This window comes from Barbatula barbatula, assembly GCF_947034865.1.
Source record: "Barbatula barbatula genome assembly, chromosome: 18".
Lineage (NCBI taxonomy): Eukaryota > Metazoa > Chordata > Actinopteri > Cypriniformes > Nemacheilidae > Barbatula > Barbatula barbatula.
The window spans coordinates 13,488,672-13,510,450 of NC_136781.1; the positions used below are offsets into that span (position 1 = coordinate 13,488,672).

Sequence of the window (21,779 nt, forward strand, 5' to 3'; positions counted from 1 at the left end):
GCAACGGGCGGGGTTTATGCTAATTGTGTACTATCAAATATTATGGTTTATGCATAAAAAGTATTTATGCATCCAGAGTTTCCGGAAATCCAATGTTTTCAAAATAGCTGGAAATGTATTTTTGTCAAGTCACAAGTAGGGCTGTCACGATATCAAAGTTACCCAAAATTATCATCATGGCCAAAAGAGTTCATAATAGGGGTAGTATCGTGATATCTCTCACAATATATTTTTTTAAATTAGAGTTCATCTTTAATTTTGTGTTTTGTCTTTTATTTGGGCAATGAATCACACTCATAACACAAATGTATAAAGGCAGAGAAAGAGTTTGAAATCATTGTGACAAATTTTTAAATGGATGTTGAACAGTTTATAATATTACGATATGTGTGGGATTATCATGATATCAATAATCATTGCTTTTAATAACATGTTATTGCCAATAACGGTACAGTATATATTGTGACATCTCTAGGCACAAAAACGCAGGAAATATGGCTAGATGATTTCGTAGAAAATTTTGATATCCTGCTAAATAATGGAATATGCCATACCAAAATGCTTAACATTTTTGACCATTAATTTAAATGGTTCAACATTCTGGGCAAAGAAAAATAAACTCCCTCTCTGTCTCATCAGTCTTTCTGCTATTTGAATCCACAATTTTCTTGAAATATTTCAATCATATTTAAAACCATTTAAATGTGCATTTTGTGATATTTCAATTACATTTACGCATTTGGCAGACGCTTTTATCCAAGGTGACTTACATTGCATTACCCTATACATGGGTATGTGCAATCCCCTGAGATCGAACCCACAACCTTGCGTTGCTTTGCACTGAGCTACAGGAAAGCTATTGATTTCAATCATTATCTTATTAATAATTCATATTATTATTTATAATAAATAAATACTCAGAACAAAAGGTGACATGCAATTTTAGTTCAAGTCAGAATTTTCGTTTATAAGATTCATCGTTTTAGTGCATAACTGCTGCTTATCTAGAGCACTCCAAATCAGTCACTTCCGTTAATGTAAAAAGCAAGGCAGCTCACGAGGTTTAAAACAGAGATGAAGTGTATCTTTCATCATAGTTTGGGTCGCATGTCATCAGGTCTAAACAACACTGGGCTATTTTCTCTGGCCTCAATACAGCAAACCATGAATAAGGCTGATAACAAGTGAACAAGACAACACAACAGCTTTCATAAAATCTAATTAATCTGAAAGGCGCACAAGACATGAAAACACTTTATACAACCAGGTCAGTAAGGCTTTAAGCTTCTAACAAAACCATCATCTCATTTGGCCAGTCAAAGAAGATCAAGAATATGTTTCAAATCTTACATGTTTTTTTTTGTATTTTTGTACATTTCTTTATGCGTTTTACATACAACTTCTGAACTGTCACGTTTAAAGTGGAAGCATATTTCAGTGACCTCGTGAAACATGGTGGTAATGTTTAAGTTACACCGGTATGTTTTTGTAGAGTGATGTTTCCGATTTTCAAAAAAGAAAAAGCACTTAACTGCTGCATGTTTTATAAAAGCAGTCGGATCAACTAAGGCATTGCCTCCAGATGGATCAAATGACATGCAGTGGCTTCCTCTTAATCTCCAAGCTTTAAACTGGATTGACTCGTAAACAGTGATGTGACGGAAGAAACGCTGAACTCTTTCTTTTTCCCACCTCCTGCATCCGAGTTCTGTATTCAACTGCCGTGATGGAGGAGCATGGGGGGGATATGGAGATCTATTTGCTCTTTCATCTAGGAGATATAACTGTGCGGTCACTGCTGAGAACCAAGCTTCAGCTCGGAGGATACCTGAACTTCAAGCTTTCAACCAAAAAATCAAGTGAGAAGAGACATGTGAATGCTAAAAAACTGCGAAAATGAGTCTGATCATCGAATAGATCAGTGGTTCGCATTCATTGGGTTTCGAGACTAAATAAAACGCAGGTTCTGCTAGGCCCACAGACAGCAGAGGAAAAACACTGCTAAAAGCAAGTAGTACTAACCGAATTATAAAGCTAAATTAGGCCGAAAAAGGGTTAAATTAGCAGATGCCAACATAGGATAAATACTTGGCATGCCTATAAACCTTAAAATGCATGCATTTTAAAAGCATTTTTAATTTTGCATGATAGTCTATATTGCATAATATTTGTATGCTAATGTAAACCAGGCCCCTGAATCCAAATCAGTTAAAAGCCATTGCAACTGATGATTATTATAAGCCAGCTGGGGTGAAAATAAACCAAAAACGTCATTTGCACTTATGTCCACAAATACAGCTGTGGAAAAAGTTAGGAGACCAATCCAAAAGTCGTTTATATTTTTCCTATTTCAGTAATAATAATGATTATTTTTGTTTAAGTCTGTGAACTACCCACAACATTTGTTCAAGATTCCAAAATAATTGGGGTTTAACAAAAATGTTTATATGTAGAAAATAAAAAATGTCATGCTCACTTTAAACAATACAATACTAATGTTTTGACAAGAAATAATCAGGCCTTAATCACAACATGAATGAGTCTTGGCAGTCGCTCAGTCTTTCACATTGCTGTTGGTGAGTTTGTCACATCTGAAGAATTCAATAGAAATGGCCGCAATACATGTAGAAATGCTGATTAAAGATAATATTAACTTATAATATATTAATACTTATAATACATCCATAATATAACAAATAATTTCATATTTGATTGAAGAGGGAAGTAACGTTTGGGCCACATAACATGTTTACGTTGTTGTCGCTGAAACCATCTATTACCAGGTTGGTCTCTTAATATTTTTCAGAGCTGTACACGTTTTAATAAATCCTAGGAGGTTCATGGGACAACCATGACCACGTTTACATTAGCCTTAGAAAAGAGCACATCAGTCCCAGTTGACATACTAATGGTCAAAACTGATGAATTGACATAATAGAATCTTTTGGTTGCCTTCAGGATCAACACTTAAGCAATCATTTACAATATTCAGTTGAAAGCAGAGCAGACAACTTCCTCTCAATAACTGTCTTATTGCATCCATCTTTAACAAACATTGATTGCTGTCTTTTTGCATCCATCACTTTCTCTCATTAAAATGGAAAACACACACTCGGATTTACATGTCAATTAAACGTATTGCAAAGATGAGCGAGCCAAAATAATGCAGAATCAGGAGAAAAGAGAAAAACACCATTAGCAAAGCAAATGTAGGTATTGCTAAGCCAACTCTGCGTTTCTTTAAAGCCCTGTTTGAAATAAAACCAATGCATGAGAGCTTGCAAAATGACTCATTAATCCACTTCTATTTTCTGCACAATAATACCTAAAAAGCTGAAAAGCCAGAATTAAGCAAAAGAAATAAACAAAACATTAAATCAGAAGAAAAGAGTTGATAGACAGTCCGAAACGGTACGTTTTTTCTTAAGATTATCGAAACTTATTTTAAACAGAGTAATTTATGACAGACAACTACTACAACACTTCATACATTAATACAAACTCAGCAAGCAATATTCAATTAGCTTTATCAGTGTTTGACAGATGAATTTTGTAGCGTTTTGGGATTCGTCTGCATATGATACGCATGATACGAATACAGAGAATCTTTAAACTGTTTGTTTAAAACCAATGTGCAATCTTACTAATTGGTGCTATTCTAAAACAAGCCAGGACAAACAGATTCTCCATACTTTGCTAAAATAATTTCTTAAATATTTTGTATGCATTGCGTACTTTTTCTAAAAGTTCTTCCATAAACAAATCCTAAAACATCAGCTATATGTCAGTGTGCAGCTAAACCCCTTAACCGCAAAGGACCACCTCTCGTGGATTCTGCATACTCTCGTGATCATAAGAGGTGCGAGGAGAATCTCAGCTCTCAGATGAGGTCCTCTATAGCTTCTCTCTGGAGATCTTACAATCATTCTCTCTTCATCTCTGAGACAAAGGCATTCTCAATGTCGTCTGTTCTGCCCTCAGTGACCCCATACCGATTCTTTAGTGTCTGAATTTTCCATTCAAATGAGTCAACAAAAGCATGAACTTGTGATGGTAAAGCTACACAGAGAAAATTAATGCACGTTGCTTTACTCCGTGTTCTGCTGCAATAGACCATCCCAATGGGCCAAAAACTCTTAGAGACGCTGCAAATGAGAACGAAAGTAGGAAATGCACGACACTCGCTGTGTTGATGGGCGTTACTGCAAAAGGAAATCGTTTTCAATAAGAATCCATAAAATTAAATTAGGGCTGTCAAATGAATAATTGCGATTCATCATTTAATTTTTTGACAGGCATAGATAAAATGTAAGTGGCTAATTTAATGTGAGTTTTATTGTAATCCGTTTACACTAGTGTACTCCTAAAAGTATTATTTTAATATATTTTCGAATCTGAAAATTGTCTAGAGTAAAATATACTTTATAAAACGGTCAGTTCTGGTCCTTGATTCTGATTGGCTAAGCAGTTATAAAATACCCAGATTTATAAAGGCTGACCGTATAACATAGCCTAAATATCATTTTACTTTATTTTATGAAACCTTGCTATGCTTATGGAATAACTGTTTTATAAAAGCAATAAGCCCCACGAAGCAGTGGGTTACAGTGCAAATGTATAACTTATTGGGGGCTTTTAGCTCTGAGCTGTTATAAAATGCACTGTAACCCACTGCTTCTTGGGGCTTATTGCTTTAAAAACAGACTTAAAACAAACTCTGTTGTAAATTGATTTGAATCACAATACAGTTTTTGTATTTTCATCGTAAAACAAACAAAACTACTGATGAAGACAATACTGAAAGTTTAGCATTTATAAAAAACAAACAGCAAAACATTTCATGACAACTGTGACAGCCCTCTACTTTAAGCTGATCTGACATCAGTGACTTTCAAATAGCGGGTGTGATGAATGACTTGGAAGTGAACTAAACGGTTAGTGGAGAGTCCAGGGACCCGTTTCAGAAAGCAGGGTAAGTGCAAACTCAGTGTAAGTTAACCCCAGAAAATGGGATACTCTGGGTTTTCAGTTTCAGAACGCGAGGTGTATCAAACCCGCGACCGCGGGGTAAGTCAAGCCCGTTTCAGAAATCAAGGTATCTTATACTTAAGAGTGAGTAACCATAGTAACCTACTCTGTGAACCTAACCTGGTCGGGAGCAGGTTTTATTGCACTAACCCGAGGTTTGTTACAATCTCCGCCCCTTTTAGAAGCGCGAGCGGTGTTGAAATTGCCTTCGCCGTTTGTTTTTTCAATCGTTTTCCTTAATCGCACACAAATTCGTAACCCAGATATTCAAATGGAATTTCCGTTTATTCAGGAACCCGTAGACGAGGAAGCTGCATTCATTCGGAGAGAGTTAAATTTACGTCGGGAGAGAATGGCGAGGCCCCGTTTGGATGTTTTATCATATCCAGAGAATTTTTTATTCGAGCGATACCGTTTTTCTTTACAGTCCATTAAATATCTCCACAATCTGCTTCATCCTTACATCACAAACCTCACTCGTCGGGGGGGCGCGCTCTTTCATCTGAGCAGATTCTTTCTATGTCCTTACGTTTGCTAATGGAAGCTTTCTTTATAACACCGGGGATGCAGAACACGTAAGCAAGGCAACTGTATGCAGAGCAGTTAGAAAAGTGTGCATCGCTTTCAAGCACTTTTTATACATTTTTGTTAAGTTTCCTGGCCACAAACCTGTGAGAGCCATCAAAGAGGAGTTTCACAGGATTGCAGGTGAATGGTGTACATGTTGTTGTATTAAGTGCATTGATGGCACCCGTATTCCCATCATCGCTCCTTCCCAAAATAAAACAGATTACGTCAATCAGCATTAATGTGGATTATTATATATACACTTTAAATATATATATATATATATATAGAGAGAGAGAGAGAGAGAGAGATATACAGTATATTCACATTTTGACCGTATCAAGAAAATGAATATAAAAGTAATTGACAATTAAACTTAAGCATTGACACGTAAAGCGATTTTTTCCCATACCGACTCTCTTTCTTTTGTTGCTGCTCTTGTGTTGCTCTTCTTTCTATAAATGTGCTCATATTCGCTGTACGCTTGTAACAGTGCCTCCAATTCGACTGACGAGAAATAAACGGAGCGCTTTTTGTCACATGCCGTTGCCATGGTGAATCGTGTTATCTTCGCTCAATTGATGATGGCTTTTTAAAGCCGCGGTGATCACGCGTAACTTAGAGTGGATTGAACTCATTGAAATCAGCTGTTCTGAAACAGAAAACTCAGATTAGCGATTATCTGAGTAAATCAACTCAGAGTTCACAATTTAACTCAAGTGCTTGAACCTCCTTATTGAACGGGTCCCTGATCTCTGTCGAAAGCTTCATTCTGAGGAAATGACAACAGACTGCGGTCGGGACAAGCATTTGATACTTCTGGTCATACCGATCTGTAACTGCCCAGCTCAAAGCCTGATGAAATGTGAAGTTTGACACAATATTCAGACTCAGACTCTGTGGGCTCGATATTCAAACAGCTGAATGACAGATACTTCTTCATCCTATAAAAACCACCACAGTCCTGATTTTAGTGAAAAATATATCTTTGTCTGCTATAGAATACAATTTCCTTGACTATATCATACTACAAATATTTGTACAGAGACAAAAATCGATATGTGGTTACTTTCTTTTTATATAACGGAATATGACTATTTTTTTGTTCACACAACTCTACAACAGGCACAGGTGAGAAGTCACACATTTTCAAGAGCTTTTTTTTACACATATAACATGTATGGCGTGTTCTGGGTCAGGGTTGAAAAACATGCAGGCGATGAGATAAACCGCCTTAAACCAGTTCAAAGTAAATATCCAAAATCAGGGGGAAGATTTTGTGTTCTGCAGAAAAAAGAAAGTCATACAAAATGATATGATGGTGAGTAAATGACAGAATTTTCCTTTTTGGGTGAACTATCCCTTTAAAGCATATTTTGGCTACTTGCATAACGCATATATATATATATATATATATATATATATATATATATATATATATATAAACATATTACTCTAAATATTAAACATGATATTAAGCCTTTCCCTCTTAAATAGTCAGTCTACGCCCAGTTCCATTTTGCATAAAATGGTTTGTTTTATACATCCAGTCAATACAAAGTTTAAAAGTGCCCTCTAGTTTATTTCAGTCGATGTTCCTTTTCAATTGTCAAAATACAAAAGTAAAGGTTGCAACTTAGACGTTAACAGTCATTAAAGTCAACTTAAAAAGTCAAACCCTAAATGTTTCTAAAAAGCATTGTTTTTCAGCTAAACAGATTTGATCAAACTCAAAAACTAATTCTGACTAGGTAAAAAAATAAGCAGTTACAGCAGAGTGAGTTGACTCATGACTGCCCCCTAGTGAAGGAAACGCTATCAGCGCGGGACTGCAGCAATCATGTGAGATCACAGAGTGTTAAACAGTTCTTAACAATCTCAGCTCTGAAGGAAAACCAATATAAGCCTCAGATGTTTCCAAAAATATTTAGCTGTTTGGGATGTGGGTGTTGTGCAGAAAGGGAGCAAACGTTTATCTTAATTCTACGCCTTGACCACCTTCTGCTGCGGCCACCCACTCCGGTCAACCGAAATATGGAGCGCGTTTCATTTCAACGGCCCATCCAAACTGAATCATGAGCTGAAAATGTTTTGTTGTGCACAAGGTCTATCCTATTTCAGAAAACAGGGTTACAAAAGATAAAAACACATTTCATGTAACAATGACAAATGCTGCAAGAATTGTGATTGAGAGCAACCTTGAGCTGTTTTAAAAAGACACTCCTGCAAATGCGTGCCAAGGCAAATGAACCATCTTGAACCATTGAAAACGCTTCTGACTTTTGACGTGAAAGCACCCGTGGCGCTCTAGTGCTAATGGATTTTGCTGAAAGACTGCTGCCAAGTAGATGTTTAGTTTAGGAAAAGGGTGTGGTGCGTGTCAAGGTGTTTTTACTTTTGTTTTGGCAAGACTTACACGTAAGGCCTACTAGTGCCACGCGGATGCTGAGGTCCACCATCAGAGCCCACCTGGGGCTGCACCGCGCCTGAGCCGGTGGGATCAGGATTTCTGCTGAGACGTAAAACTGTAGAGCGTAGGTGATGTAGATTCCAAAAGAGTAAAGCAGCTTCACGGACTGATATAACCTGATGAAAGATCCAGAGATGAAATTGAGAAGCACGTTCTATTCATTCATTTAAATCACACACGAAAACGTCCTCATTCAACTTTATCTCATTAAAGTATAAGAAATCGAACATGTTAAACCGATCACGAATGCTCCTGAGAGAGGATTTGTCTCATAATAACACATCATAACTGAAGTGTCTCTTATAGCTTCGACTGACACCTCGAGCGCAGCATCTGAAGTCTACATGAACTCCACACTGTTTCTCTAATGACATCATTATTCCCTGCAGATTCATCCTGCTGACAGATTCGCAGTGCGCTGGATGTCTTTGGGTCTGTGCCCGGTTTCTAAGTAACTTGACTATCAGCTTTATTCAACTTGGGCCCAATGATTAATTCAAACTGCTTCCTCCGTATTCACCGGTCACGTGAATGTGTCTCAAACACTAGTTTCCTTTTCAAAATCCCAATTTGAAAATACGATTGTAGCCTTTGAAAACCTTCTGGAAAAACGAATGTACAAACTTATGTACAGTTATCACATACTGTATGATGCTGATATAGCTTAACGTGTATTTACCCAAAATTACTTCTTGTAAATATGGGCAATGACGGACACTCACCAACACAAAGGCAAGTTTAAGGTGATGCTACCCCGAATGTGCTCTCCGAAGCCGATGTAACCGATGGTGCCCATGGAGATGTAGAAGGCTGTGACGATACCCATGCCAAGATACAGAACCTTGGTGAAATCTTTGGGATTCTGCATCTTGTTTTCAAGTGGTAACACCTGACAATGACACAAATCTTTATGTGAATGTAGATCATTTGAATATTTTTATGGTGTATTTAAACATAATAAGAAAACTTACAACTCCAATCCCCTCAAAAGCAAATATGGCCGTCCCAAAGAAGAGGGGATAATCAACGCCTCTGCCGGCCAATGGAAGGTTAATAGGGTACGGAATATTCTGACAATGGAAACAATGACATAAGAAATGTTTGACAATAAAAAAATAAAGTATAAAACACATCAAACACAGACAAACACCAACTTTCTGAATTTTAAAAGATTTACATTAAAGGAGAGTGAGTTTTAAAACATTATCTATAAAGTATTCAAAGCAGACAGCAGCGCTGGCAGTCTGCACGTACATGCTCTGTTGGGTTGAGAGGGATTTCAGGAAAAACATCTTTGTGTCCTTTGGCAGCTTTGAAAACATTCTTGAAACCCTTGCCTCTTCGCAAAAAAAATGTCTCGCGAACAACAAACCAATCTACCAACTGCAGCCAACTTCCTGTTTCTATTCTAGCATGACAGATTTTCTTGCCTCTCTAGAAAATTGCATTACCCACAGATTACAGGCAGGGAGTCTGATTTGAAGGATTTTAAAGCTGTTCAATAAGAAACGGGCTATGAAAACAACTTGGTAACCTGTCATTTACACTTAACCCTTCATCCATAACGTCTGAGACTCAATCAGGAGGCCGGGGGAGAGATAAGGGTCTCACGGATTGCTTTGAACGTGGATGAGAATGATCGATTATGCAATGTATTTTTGGAAGAATTGCCGAGTGGCTCCAAAAAGTATTTGATTGGTAATGTTGTATGATTTTCATGAAATAAAAAATCTGACTGGTACTAGAATATTTCTAAGATCGAACTTTTCTGCAACTTGGCGGTCCAGGTTGGATGAATGAAGTCTCACAGGTTCAAACAGGTGAAACAGCAAAGGTGTAGTTTATTATATGAATTACAGACATGTTTTGACTGCACCCAAAAAATTGCATTGTTCAACTTTGGGCAACACCTTATAATCCATCAAAATATTGCTTACTCTGCTTGTTAGATATAATGATTCATAATATGCATAAAACAACTTTCAAGTAGCTGATGGCTTACACTGAAGCTCAGGGTCCACATCATAGCTATTAAAGGGACAGTTCTCCCAAAGATTTTAATTTCTATCATCATTTACTCACCTTCGAGTTCAAATAGATGAAAACAAGAGAAAGATATTCGAAAGAATGCTTGTAACAAACAGATTTTTCTGTCCCCATTGACTACCATAGTAGGAAGAATTGCTTTATAAATGTATTTGTTCTGTTGAACAAAAAATTTGATATTTTGAAGAATGTAGGAAAGCAAACAGTTCTGTGGTACTTTTCACTACAATTGAAACTTCTCCTACTATGGTAGTCAATGGTGACCAAGAACTGTTTTGGGTGAACCATCCCATTAATTCTGGGCCCCTAAACTCTATATTGCTCAGAGCGTGTGGATGAGTGTTTGGTATAAGTTAATGCTTTCTTACCGTTAGACAGTAGTAGTATATGAAGACCAGGCTGACACACATGGTTATGTTTGCAAAAAAGGACAGAGGAGCCAAGTACTTGAGATTGCGGATGAACACCAACACGATGATAAAAGGAAGGAAGAAAAGCATGTAGAGACGAGAGTCATAGCTGGGGACAATCACTCCGGTCTCATTTGTGTGACAGTTCACGGACGTACCATTAGCAGTCTCAACCACCTACATTGTACAAAAAAATGAAAGAAATAATTCATGGCAATAAGAATTAATCTTTCACAATACAACCGTTGTATAGACACATGTTTCTTGTAATTTAAAATTTTGTAGAACCTGAAAGCATATGCGTACTTGTTTTTTCAGGGGGGGGGGACTGGCTTGCAGTGAAAACTAATTTAGATTTATATGTTTTTGCTAAAATATCATATAGTTATTTTGAATTTACTTTAGTCACAAGATTCACCACATAATTGCCATACTAAATATATCTTATTTAATAGTTGTATTTGACTATTTTGTCTAAAACAAAACAAAAATAATAAAGAGTTAATTGACCCTAAACATTTGAACCTGTAGTTTAATTAAAAGTTTAGAAATTGTGTTGTTTGTAACTGAAAAGCAATACTGCCCTCTAGCGATGAAAAAAAGAAATTCACTCATCACAATATGCCTGCATACACTCACCTAAAGGATTCTTAGGAACACCATACTAATACTGTGTTTGACCCCCTTTCACTTTCAGAACTGCCTTAATTCTACGTGTCATTGATTCAACAAGGTGCTGAAAGAAATGTTGGCCCATATTGATAGGATAGCATCTTGCAGTTGATGGAGATTTGTGGGGTGAACATCCAGGGCACGAAGCTCCCGTTCCACCACATCACAAAGATGCTCTATTGGGTTGAGATCTGGTGACTGTGGGGGCCATTTTAGTACAGTGAACTCATTGCCCTGTTCAAGAAACCTTTTTTAAAAGATTCGAGCTTTGTGACATGGTGCATTATCCTGCTGGAAGTAGCTATCAGAGGATGGGTACATGGTGGTCATAGGAGGATGGACATGGTCAGAAACAATGCTCAGGTAGGCCGTGGCATTTAAACGATGCCCAATTGGCACTAAGGGGCCTAAAGTGTGCCAAGAAAACATCCCCCACACCATTACACCACCACCACCAGCCTGCACAGTGGTAACAAGGCATGATGGATCAATGTTCTCATTCTGTTTACGCCAAATTCTGACTCTACCATCTGAATGTCTCAACAGAAATCGAGACTCATCAGACCAGGCAACATTTTTCCAGTCTTCAACTGTCCAATATTGTCGAGCTTGCGCAAATTGTAGCCTCTTTTTCCTATTTGTAGTGGAGATGAGTGGTACCCGGTGGGGTCTTCTGCTGTTGTAGCCCATCCGCCTCAAGGTTGTGCGTGTTGTGGCTTCACAAATGCTTTGCTGCATACCTCGGTTGTAACGAGTGGATATTTCAATCAAAGTTGCTCTTCTATCAGCTTGAATCAGTTGGCCCATTCTCCTCTGACCTCTAGCATCAACAAGGCATTTTCACCTACAGGACTGCCGCATACTGGATGTTTTTCCTTGTAAACCCTAGAAATGGTTGTGTGTGAAAATCCCAGTAACTGAGCAGATTGTGAAATACTCAGACCGGCCCGCCTGGCACCAACAACCATGCCACGCTCAAAATTGCTTAAATCACCTTTCTTTCCCATTCTGACATTCAGGAGTTCAGGAGATTGTCTTGACCAGGACCACACCCCTAAATGCATTGAAGCAACTGCCATGTGATTGGTTGATTGGATAATTGCATTAATGAGAAATTGAACAGGTGTTCCTAATAATCCTTTAGGTGCGTGTATATTGTTAAAAGTTTATGAATTTAGCTTAATTTTTTAACCAAGTGACATCCTGTAGTACATTTTACGCATGCCTTGGTATTCAACCCACCTTAAAGTGATAGTTCACCCAAAAATGAAAGTCCTGTCATCCTTTACCCGCTTTCCTGTTCTTTCAAACCTTTATGACTTTCTTCCGCAGAACCCAAAAGAAGATATTTTGAAGAAATTTGGTTAGCAAACAGCACTGGCCCCTATTCACTTGTATTGTATGGACACAAAACCAATGCAAGTGAATGAGGGCCAGTTAACAACATTCTTCAAAATATCTTATTTTGTGTTCTACAATCATACAGGTTTGAAATGACAAGAAAGCGGGTAAAGGATGACAGAATTATCATTTTTGGGTGAACTATCACTTAAATATTGTTATCAAGCCCTACACTTTCCGAAAAACGGTACAGAAGATATCACTGGGATTATACCATTTAAAAACGTCCTCATACAAAGCATTTAGGTACCGATATGTAATGCAATGACAGCTTTTTTTGACCTTTTTTACTAAGAATGTCCTAGCTACTAGGAAAACAAATGGAAAACTATTTCCCAGCTTCTTGTATGGACAGAATAAATTGTGCTCTTCTAACAGTTGAATTTAGCATTTAAAGGTCTCTTACCTGTTTGACATTATCACTGAGGAATACGAAGTACACACAGCAGAATCCCAGCTGGGTTATGTTGAGGAACAAATTCACCACATGTCTGAAAGATAAAACAAACTTCCATGTTACTCCAAATGTCACACGTCTAACCACCTTAGACAAACTGCATTTTTTACAGGGGTGATGTGGCATGACATTAGGCAAAAAGAATCACAGAGGTCAAAATATTATTGTGAAGAAGCTCAACTTAAAAAGCACTGGTGAAACATTGAATAATCGTCAATCCGTTTAGTTACCTTCCCCACAAAGAATATCTACTCAACCACGATACATTCTCCATCCCATACTCTACCGCATCTCCGTACGACAGAAATGGTTTTCCCAGCCTGGAAAAAAAAGAATTGCACGATTGCAATTCATTTAATGAGTTAATCAATAAACTTAATAAAGAATTTGGCTGTGCAATAGAACTGCTATGTGGTGCTGTATCATATAAGCATCAAAGCACTTCATTCTTACTTTGCACTTAGATGATGTACACATTTCACAAGTAGGTTCATACAATGTACTGCCACTATGCCCATGGCCAGAAGACTTAACGGTCCCACCTGAAGCACAGAAAGAGACCATTAAAACATTGATAAAACATTGCTTATACACCTTTTATTTGCTTTTACTATAGCATTCTATAGCAGGGCTTCTCATATTTGACCCCATGATGCTAGTGAATGAGCCGATAGAGCGAATGTTTTTTTGTTTGTTCGAATTTAATGTTTAAAACATACATGACAGATTTAAATACAGTATATCCTTTCAACCTGCTGCGAGGAAAAATACTGGGTATATTTTCCTTACATCGTACCGAAAGGTGGCGCACAAGGCCATTAAAGCAACAACCTTCCCTCATACTGAATGTCAACTGTGTAAATTAAATTAAAGGCCAAGCTGCCACTGTCTCATGAGTTACACACGGTTCTTTACTAAACGGAATATAATGTTGCTTGAGATGGCAAGTGTACTAAAATCTAAGTTCAAGATCATCTTCAAGCCTGAGTTTCCAAAAGTAAAGCATATTGCATGTCTTTACAAGTCTGTGACATCTTTGAATAGATTGCTTCTTGTTGTTTCTGTGTCTACAGTTGAAGCTGCAAGTGTTCAGTACCCTCCTTATCACAACAGTCTCGAGCATGTTGTGGTGTGCACTACACGCAGAGAAATGCAGCAAAAAGGATCTTTGGAAATTATTATTCACATGTACCAATTCAAATTATTTCATGATTTGATAAGATTGCATTTGTCACGTACACAGTTATATACATATATTTTTTATAAAGTAATCTCTATAGTCTGTGTAAAACCAGACGTTTTTTGGAAAATCCATATACAATACATATTAAATAAACTCAAACAAAAATACATAATTAAACCTAGAATTAAAAATCTAAAATTGAAATGGAAAGATGTGTAGGTAACAAAACAAAGTAATACAACAATATCTTTTTTGTAATTCCTGAAACAAACTATGCAGCATATTTGTTTTACTTGTACTTGGCATGCATTTAAAAGACTGTAGTTCTCATCTGATTTACAAATGCATGTACTGTTTGATGTACCCTGACTCATTCGAACAGACGACATGTGAAACTAAAGCACATTCCCTGAACAGAGCTCAGTTCTCTACACACTACACTGTTGCTGTTTTAGTGCGGTTAGGTCAGATGAGCAATTCAATATCTCAACACTCACAAAGAGTATAATAATAGGCCCAAAATGATGCTGACATACTGTGAGTTTCTAATAATGACAAATCCTGCCACAATAAAACAAACCCGCTGTATCACTCACTGACAAGTGCACTAAAACTATACACCTCTTAGATTTAAAGCAGGAACAACAATTCAAAAAATAAAACAGGCAACGTTTTTGGGGTCCTACCAGGAGGCCTGCATTCTTGACAGCCAAAGGCAAGCCGAGCAGTCCAGTGCCAATATTTCCCTTTAGTAAATGAATTAGTGTCTGAAAAAAACTGTAAAGCAAAAATAGATATTAAAAAAACACAATATATATAAAAGTTTATAAACAGCAAGTATGAATAGATTATATCACATACGAGGATCCTGTTCTTCCTCCTCCAATTCGTTCGTAATCTGTCTGTCGTGCAGAACCAGGTGAACGAATAGGCTCATCCTCAGCAGGGCTCTCATCTCTTCTAGAAAAGCCTGGGCCTGTGATCAACACACAATAGAGCTTTAAGATTGTCCCAAAAACTGACTTGCTTAGAGACATTAAAACAAGATCTTCTTGTATCTCCTATTTATTTCATTTGTACATTGCTTATTACATTTCTTATGTTAAGCTTAGTCCAAAAGAGGGAGATGAGATCAGAGTTTTCCTGAATGCAAAAGAAATTGGTTTACCATCCTGATAGTTGATATCAGAGGCCATGGTTGCTTTGGCGGGGTGTAATTTACCACTGATAGCTTCACTGATCAAAAGCTTCCCTGCGGAGACGCTGCATCTACAGGTCCTGTGATGAACAGAGTTATTAGCCCTCCCAGAACACATGCGTGACGCACAATGTGCCCTTTCTGTGCCATGATATTTTTTATTATCTCTCAGGGCTAAAAAGCAAGACTGAATGAGCTGACATGAGAGCATGAACATTAGTTTCATACAGCAACAACAATTTCATAGATTAACTACTATAGTGCATCATTTACAGACGTCGTTTGTATTATTATGTATGTAGGGAAAACAACAACAAAAAGTTGAATAAGAAGAAACAAGGGAATATGAATTCTACACAATTTAGTACCATATTATGGTCCACTCTTATTTCTCATCTATGTGCTTCCTATGTGCAAACATTCAACGCCATATTTTTATTGATGTAATTGTATGTCTTTTTCTATTTGTGTTATCTATTGTCTGTCTATTATTTGTTGATATTTGCCTTGACCCGGTTTGTATGAATGTTACCTGTCTTTGTGATCTGTTGTTGTCAATTATCTGTAGATGTGATTTCCTTGGGTTCTTGAGAGGCACTGTATAAATAAAACATATTATTATGATTACATATTTCAAATTGTATGGGAAACGCAGAGAGAAACTTAAAGGAGTACTTTGGAATGACCTTCCAATAACATGACAATAATCATAATATAGCCATTTACATTTACAGCAATAAGCTGTTGTTTTAGGCTGTAATAGACGTTATAGAGACACAAATAGCAGCAGATGAATTCAGCATTCACAAATGTAACTGTATCATCACAACATATGATGAACCCAAGCTACATGTTTACAGTAAAAACTGGAATCTCTTATCCATAAAGTCACTTCTAAAATCAATGTTTGACTTTGGAGTGGCCATTGTTTTGCATGACCACATTTCCCATTGACATTGGTGTCTGGGTATGTAAAAATCAATACAACAACAGATCAATGAACCTCACAATAAAATGACAGAAAGTGTGGGATGACCATGGACTTTATACATTTTTGATTTAGCCATGCAAACCATCAAGAAAGAAAGGCTCACAAGCAAAATGGGTTGATTTTTAAATCAATGCAGTAAGAAAGACATGTCATGAGTGCACATGTCAAAATGATTTTATTTCCAGCTATTTAGAAAGCACATTTAAGTTAATGTGACTGTATTCTACAAGAAGATGTAATGACCCCATAATATCTGTGAAGCATTCACTGTCGATTTGGATGGGCTAACTAATGCAATAACCCTTGGCAACATGTCTAATAACTAGTATAACACAGAATATCATTTTAGTTACCCACAGACTGTGTAGCAGTTAATGTTAAGTCATAACTGTCGATACGCAAGATCCTGTAACGTTAAGCATCCTGCACCATTTAGCCATCAGCTATCATGTCGCAATAGATGACACGACTTACCGTAAACACGACAACAGCCGCTGAAAGGCCGACACTAACTATATAACGATCAGAAAGTCCATACCCAAAACCGGACCTGAATGAGTCCAGCTATGACAGAACAGCATATTTCATGTGACCTGACAGCTCTATGTGAAACCACTGTTCGTGTCGTGTGATTGTCCCTGAACTCCTCCTCGTGTCACATGATCTGTGCCGGTCAGCTGATTTCACTTCTGCCGCTGCAGTTGCCTGCACAGCAAAACGTGTTTTCAAAACCAAAGGTTATTGTTTTATTATTTTGCTGTTAAAATGACAGCTTCGAGATAAACGTGAGCTTTTAAGTGAGATCCCTGTTGCTATGATACAAATCTGTAACGCTAGCTCCGGAGCACGTTATCTTCAGGTAGTGAGTTGCTATGGTTACTTAAATACCCTGAAAGCTACCTCTGATGAGGTTATCAGCTAACTTGCCCTTAAATGTACCCGGGTCAAATAAACAATCTGGAATACCCCACAGGGCAACTTGTTTAGTTGACCTAAGGAAAACATTTTACTGAAATCTGATTGGTTGATTTAAATGTTGTTCCAGGGTCAACATGATGTCGCCCTAAGGACATCAACCAGGAGAGCCGTAACGCTAGGTGAAATAAAAAGAACGTTATTTTTTTGATGAAATGTTTATACCTTTAATATCCTAAAATATCTTAAAAATCTAAAACATATCAAACATTTTTAAGGACGGGGGAGCCCAAAACAAATTACCGAGATCGAAGGAACCGTGCAAAAGTATACCTCATGTGGGTAAACCGTGTGTTGCAAATCTGCTTCTAAAAGAAGCCCATTAACACATAACACACACAAAATAACAACAAACATTGTATAAAACTTTACAACAGTATACATTTATATTACATTTGTGAACTATACATTCAGTTGTCAAATTGACCGGCGTCAGAAAATAGGGGTAATTTAGTGATGAGCCCTAAACCCAACACCGCGTCATTTGACTGTACAATTGCTGCTAGTCTGGGGATCGAGTCGGTACAGCATCAAACTTCGAGACTTTCTGACTCATCATGACGGTAATGTCACATTTAATACACACATTTATGAACACATATCTGTGTATATTTAAAATACCTGCTTTTTGTAGAGCATCGCTTTTTGTTTACCAGGACTATCCAGCTGTTTAGCTTTGCAGCTAGCGCATATGATATTTCACAGTAATAGAGATGTTTTGTTTTTGTGACAGACTCACGAGTTTTTTGTTGACATGACATGCGAGGGATGCTCTGGTGCAGTAACTCGAGTCCTTAAAAAACTGGGTAGGTTTTTATGTTTTGTTCTGAAGAGTCTCTGGAAAACCTTTGAACGAACTTATCAAAACTTGTGGAATGTATGAAAGTGAAAAGACGTGAGCATTTTACTTGAATAACGTAACATCAATCCATTAACTTAGTGTGACTCGTTCATTTCTGTCTTAGTTTGTAGCACATTTTTACCTTGCAACAGGAACAAAGTTCAGTTTTGACCTAAACACGTTTCTCAACAGACGTCAAATTTGACATTGATCTCCCCAACAAGAAGGTTTTTATTGAGTCGGACAAAGACAAAGATGTTCTTCTGGACACACTGAAAAAGACTGGGAAAACAGTTACATACGTCGGTGCTAAATGAAAAATTACAGCAAGGTGAGGGAAAATGAATACAAAACATATGAATAAAGTCATTGAATCTCATTGATCCCTTGCACAAATCCCAGACTGCTCCTCAAGTAGCTTATAATGTTACAGTATTATTTTACAGTAAATGTAAGACTAATTCATTAGACCGCAGTGGAATATGACCAGTTTAACTGGTATTAAGAAATATTTTATGATTGAATAGTGACGTGACACTGTTTACGACACGTGACTTACTATACATTATACACGTCTTCTGTCTTGTGATCAGACAGGATTAACTTGTCGGTCCAAAGTGTCTTTACTTCGTGAAAAGCTTTACAGCCTTCCTGTGATTTCAAATCCATCATCTTTCTTTTACTAGTGGAGGTCTTGTACTTATCCTTAGTTGTGTCCCTTTTATTTGTATCCATTCGCTCATAATGAGTTATTGAATTACACACGTGAACAGAATTGCAATATTTATACACCTTATGTATATGTCTGGTGTTTAACCATTTTTACACTTGTTTCAATAGATCACAAATGCTGCGTTGAAGAACATGCACAAGTGGGACGGCACATTGGACAAATCAACATGCATCCGATAGCATACTATTTTTTGGGACCATTACGATTTTTTTAAGAAACACTAATAGACTTTTTTCAATCATGGTTGTTTTCCTTCCCTATCGAAACACTTCTAGGATCTGGATGTGATTGTTTAGACGCGCACATAATAAAGTATGTAAAACAAAATGAAGATTCCTGTGTTTTCTTTAGTTTGTCTGTTTATCATGGTCATCATGCATGGCACAGAAAAGGTATCTCAAAAAGCTTCATGTTTAGAGGAAATACACTTTCTGTAACTGTTTACTTTTCAGATAAATATATTTAGTTTAACAAGTTCTGTTGACACTTGCTTTGTGATTTAATGTTAATCATCAAATGTGAAAACAATGAGAATGGCAAAGCCTTAAACTGCGTTGTTGTACTTTGTTTTTATGATTCCACATTGAACCTGATATATCTTGTCAATAATACACAGTTATATGTTTAGTTTAGGTTTCTGATGCAAATAATGTATATTCTGATGCAAATAATGTATAAAGACTAAAACAAGAATTGATAGGGTTTTTTGCTTTATATTTTGCTACCAGTGGGGGGCAATGTCACTCTTTCAACAAATAAAAGTAAATTTTTCCAGGCAGTGGTTTCTAAGTAAAACCTTAGATAAACATTTTTTAAATGTGCAGACAGGGATACTGGTTTAAATCAAACAAAACATTTCCAGTATCATGTGTGGGAAGGAAACAAACTCTATAAGACAATTCATGGAAATTGAACTGTAACGACCAATGAAATTAAATGAATTCATTTTTTAAATCATTCTTTATAAAGATTTTTTTTTTCCAAAAAATTACATTTCAATATTTTATTGGTCAAATTATGTTTATATATTCAGTTGGTTGAATTTCATTGATTCGGATAGATGTGCCTCAAACCCAGAAAGGAGCAAAATAAGCTCTGTTCTTCAAGCTGCAACTGTTGTGCAGAATCATCAAGTCACTATTGGCCTTGCTTTGAATTTCGGTTCCATGGAGCAGCTAAGGGACGAAGTTTCATTATAATAGACATGACTGTGCAAACCTCTCTCAGTTGAATCTGATCATCTTGTTCCAGACTTTGGAACTGGGTATTGCTGCATTTCAATATGTGCGGGGCATTTGTTTCACTGTAATTTTAGTCTAGTGTGTGGAATACAGATCCACAAACTCTGAATGCAGATACAGTTATTCATAACAGGTTTATAAATAAAAAGATCATGAAAAGTGTCTTAATTGCTAAGGGAGTAGCCTATAAAACATATATATAACAAAATCAGTGTTTATAAACTGGCACTAAGATGCTTCAAATTCCTCCAGAAACTCATCATACTTCGGTGGAAGCAACACAAGTGCTTCTCTGTTGTCTCGAATGACTTGAAAAGAGAATATGTAAGAAATGACCCACCATTCAGGCCATGCAGCGACTCGAGAGGCACCCATAACTGTAACAAGTGGAAAGAGACTTTTACTGGTTCCCGCTGTCTGAACAAGCAGGTGATGGAAACTCAGTGTACAAGAACTCTGTGGACACATGCATCACTGACTAAAACAGAGAGCCGATCTTTAGTTCTTTTCCACTCTTGACAAATGAAGTATCCCAGTCTAAATCTGTTGTACAGAGTAGATCTAGATTCATATCTGAGACCTTGCCTCTAGTTCATTCATTGTTTTTATATTAGTCTTTTAAAGAGAATGTCTGTCTATTATCAGTAATACCACATGAAAGGTTAACTCCTAGATGCACAAAAAATGCTGGTTTACCTAAGCATTGGGTCACAAAAGGACCAACCCAACTGTTGGGTTGTAAATTAACTTTGTTGGGTTGTTTCAATCCATAATGCTGAGTTGTTTTAACCCATTGTTGGGTCAAATATAAAAAGTTTCTTGGTTAATTGAACCCAATGGCGGGGTTTCTCATTTGTTTCTCTTTATGATCCAATGCTAGGTTGAAATAACCCCCAAATTGTATTATTATAAATACAGGCAATACTGAGGAATACTAGTATTCTATAGTAATCATATTATACTGGCATATTTACTATAATATGGTATTCTGAAATGTACTACAGTTTACTAAAGCATACTTTAATATTTTATTCTTGTGAAATACTGCAAACATTCATTCATAAATAAAGGTTAATGGTTCATGTGCCTGGTTTTTGGCGATGTATTATTATAAAGTTGCGAAATGTAAACCTGATACAGTAACCTTCTCAGATAGTCTTCGATGGTGGAGAGGTGTTGTATATTAAGTGGGCTGTAACCTAAGGAAACTTCAACATGTTTAACAGATAGAAACCACCAAATATCATAATCTGTAAAAAGTGCAAACTGTTTGATATATACAAAAAAAGCTGTTGGGTTCAATAAACCCAGAAAATGTTTGGATTTGACCCAGCTCTGGTTTGAAAATAACCCAGCGTTTTTTAGTATATAGGCGTCTTCTTGAGCGCTCTGGTTAATCTTGCACAGTGTTGCCCACTGTACTATAATAATTTGAATACAGAACCTTCCTGTGATATTTAATACAGCGCTGAAACGTTGATGTTGTTAACTACTGTAGATGAGATGTTAAAACTACCCTGAAGCATTTTAAAAACACAGTTTGTTATGTGATTAATGAGATTTCGT

At 36.9% G+C, this 21,779-nt stretch overlaps 2 protein-coding genes across 4 annotated transcripts in view; one reads left to right on the forward strand and one right to left on the reverse strand.

Annotated features, from left to right (window-relative positions):
* The window catches only part of slc36a1 (solute carrier family 36 member 1), a 31,419-nt gene extending 14,306 nt beyond the window's left edge, over window positions 1-17,113 (reverse strand). The window contains exons 1-13 of one of the 3 annotated variants that reach the window (XM_079480140.1): window positions 16,898-17,080; window positions 15,965-16,029; window positions 15,403-15,512; window positions 15,096-15,210; window positions 14,921-15,011; window positions 13,505-13,593; window positions 13,282-13,371; window positions 13,001-13,085; window positions 10,480-10,698; window positions 9,037-9,135; window positions 8,788-8,954; window positions 8,012-8,181; window positions 6,657-6,879 (exon numbers count right to left, since the gene is read on the reverse strand). In XM_079480140.1, coding sequence (XP_079336266.1) covers window positions 6,878-6,879; window positions 8,012-8,181; window positions 8,788-8,954; window positions 9,037-9,135; window positions 10,480-10,698; window positions 13,001-13,085; window positions 13,282-13,371; window positions 13,505-13,593; window positions 14,921-15,011; window positions 15,096-15,210; window positions 15,403-15,430 — 1,155 coding nt within the window. In that variant the 5' untranslated portion in view covers window positions 15,431-15,512; window positions 15,965-16,029; window positions 16,898-17,080 and the 3' untranslated portion in view covers window positions 6,657-6,877. Of the gene's footprint in view, window positions 1-6,656; window positions 6,880-8,011; window positions 8,182-8,787; window positions 8,955-9,036; window positions 9,136-10,479; window positions 10,699-13,000; window positions 13,086-13,281; window positions 13,372-13,504; window positions 13,594-14,920; window positions 15,012-15,095; window positions 15,211-15,402; window positions 15,513-15,964; window positions 16,030-16,897 lie in introns of those variants that run through there. The other 2 variants (XR_013787935.1, XM_079480139.1) reach the window with 2 other exon arrangements.
* A 775-nt stretch (window positions 17,114-17,888) lies between these two features.
* Window positions 17,889-19,216, forward strand: atox1 (antioxidant 1 copper chaperone). Its single transcript, XM_079480141.1, has 4 exons — window positions 17,889-17,961; window positions 18,132-18,204; window positions 18,432-18,570; window positions 19,080-19,216. Exons 1-3 carry the CDS (start codon window positions 17,956-17,958, stop codon window positions 18,554-18,556), a joined length of 204 nt encoding a protein of 67 aa, XP_079336267.1. The 5' UTR covers window positions 17,889-17,955; the 3' UTR covers window positions 18,557-18,570; window positions 19,080-19,216.
* The last annotated feature ends 2,563 nt before the right edge of the window (window positions 19,217-21,779 follow it).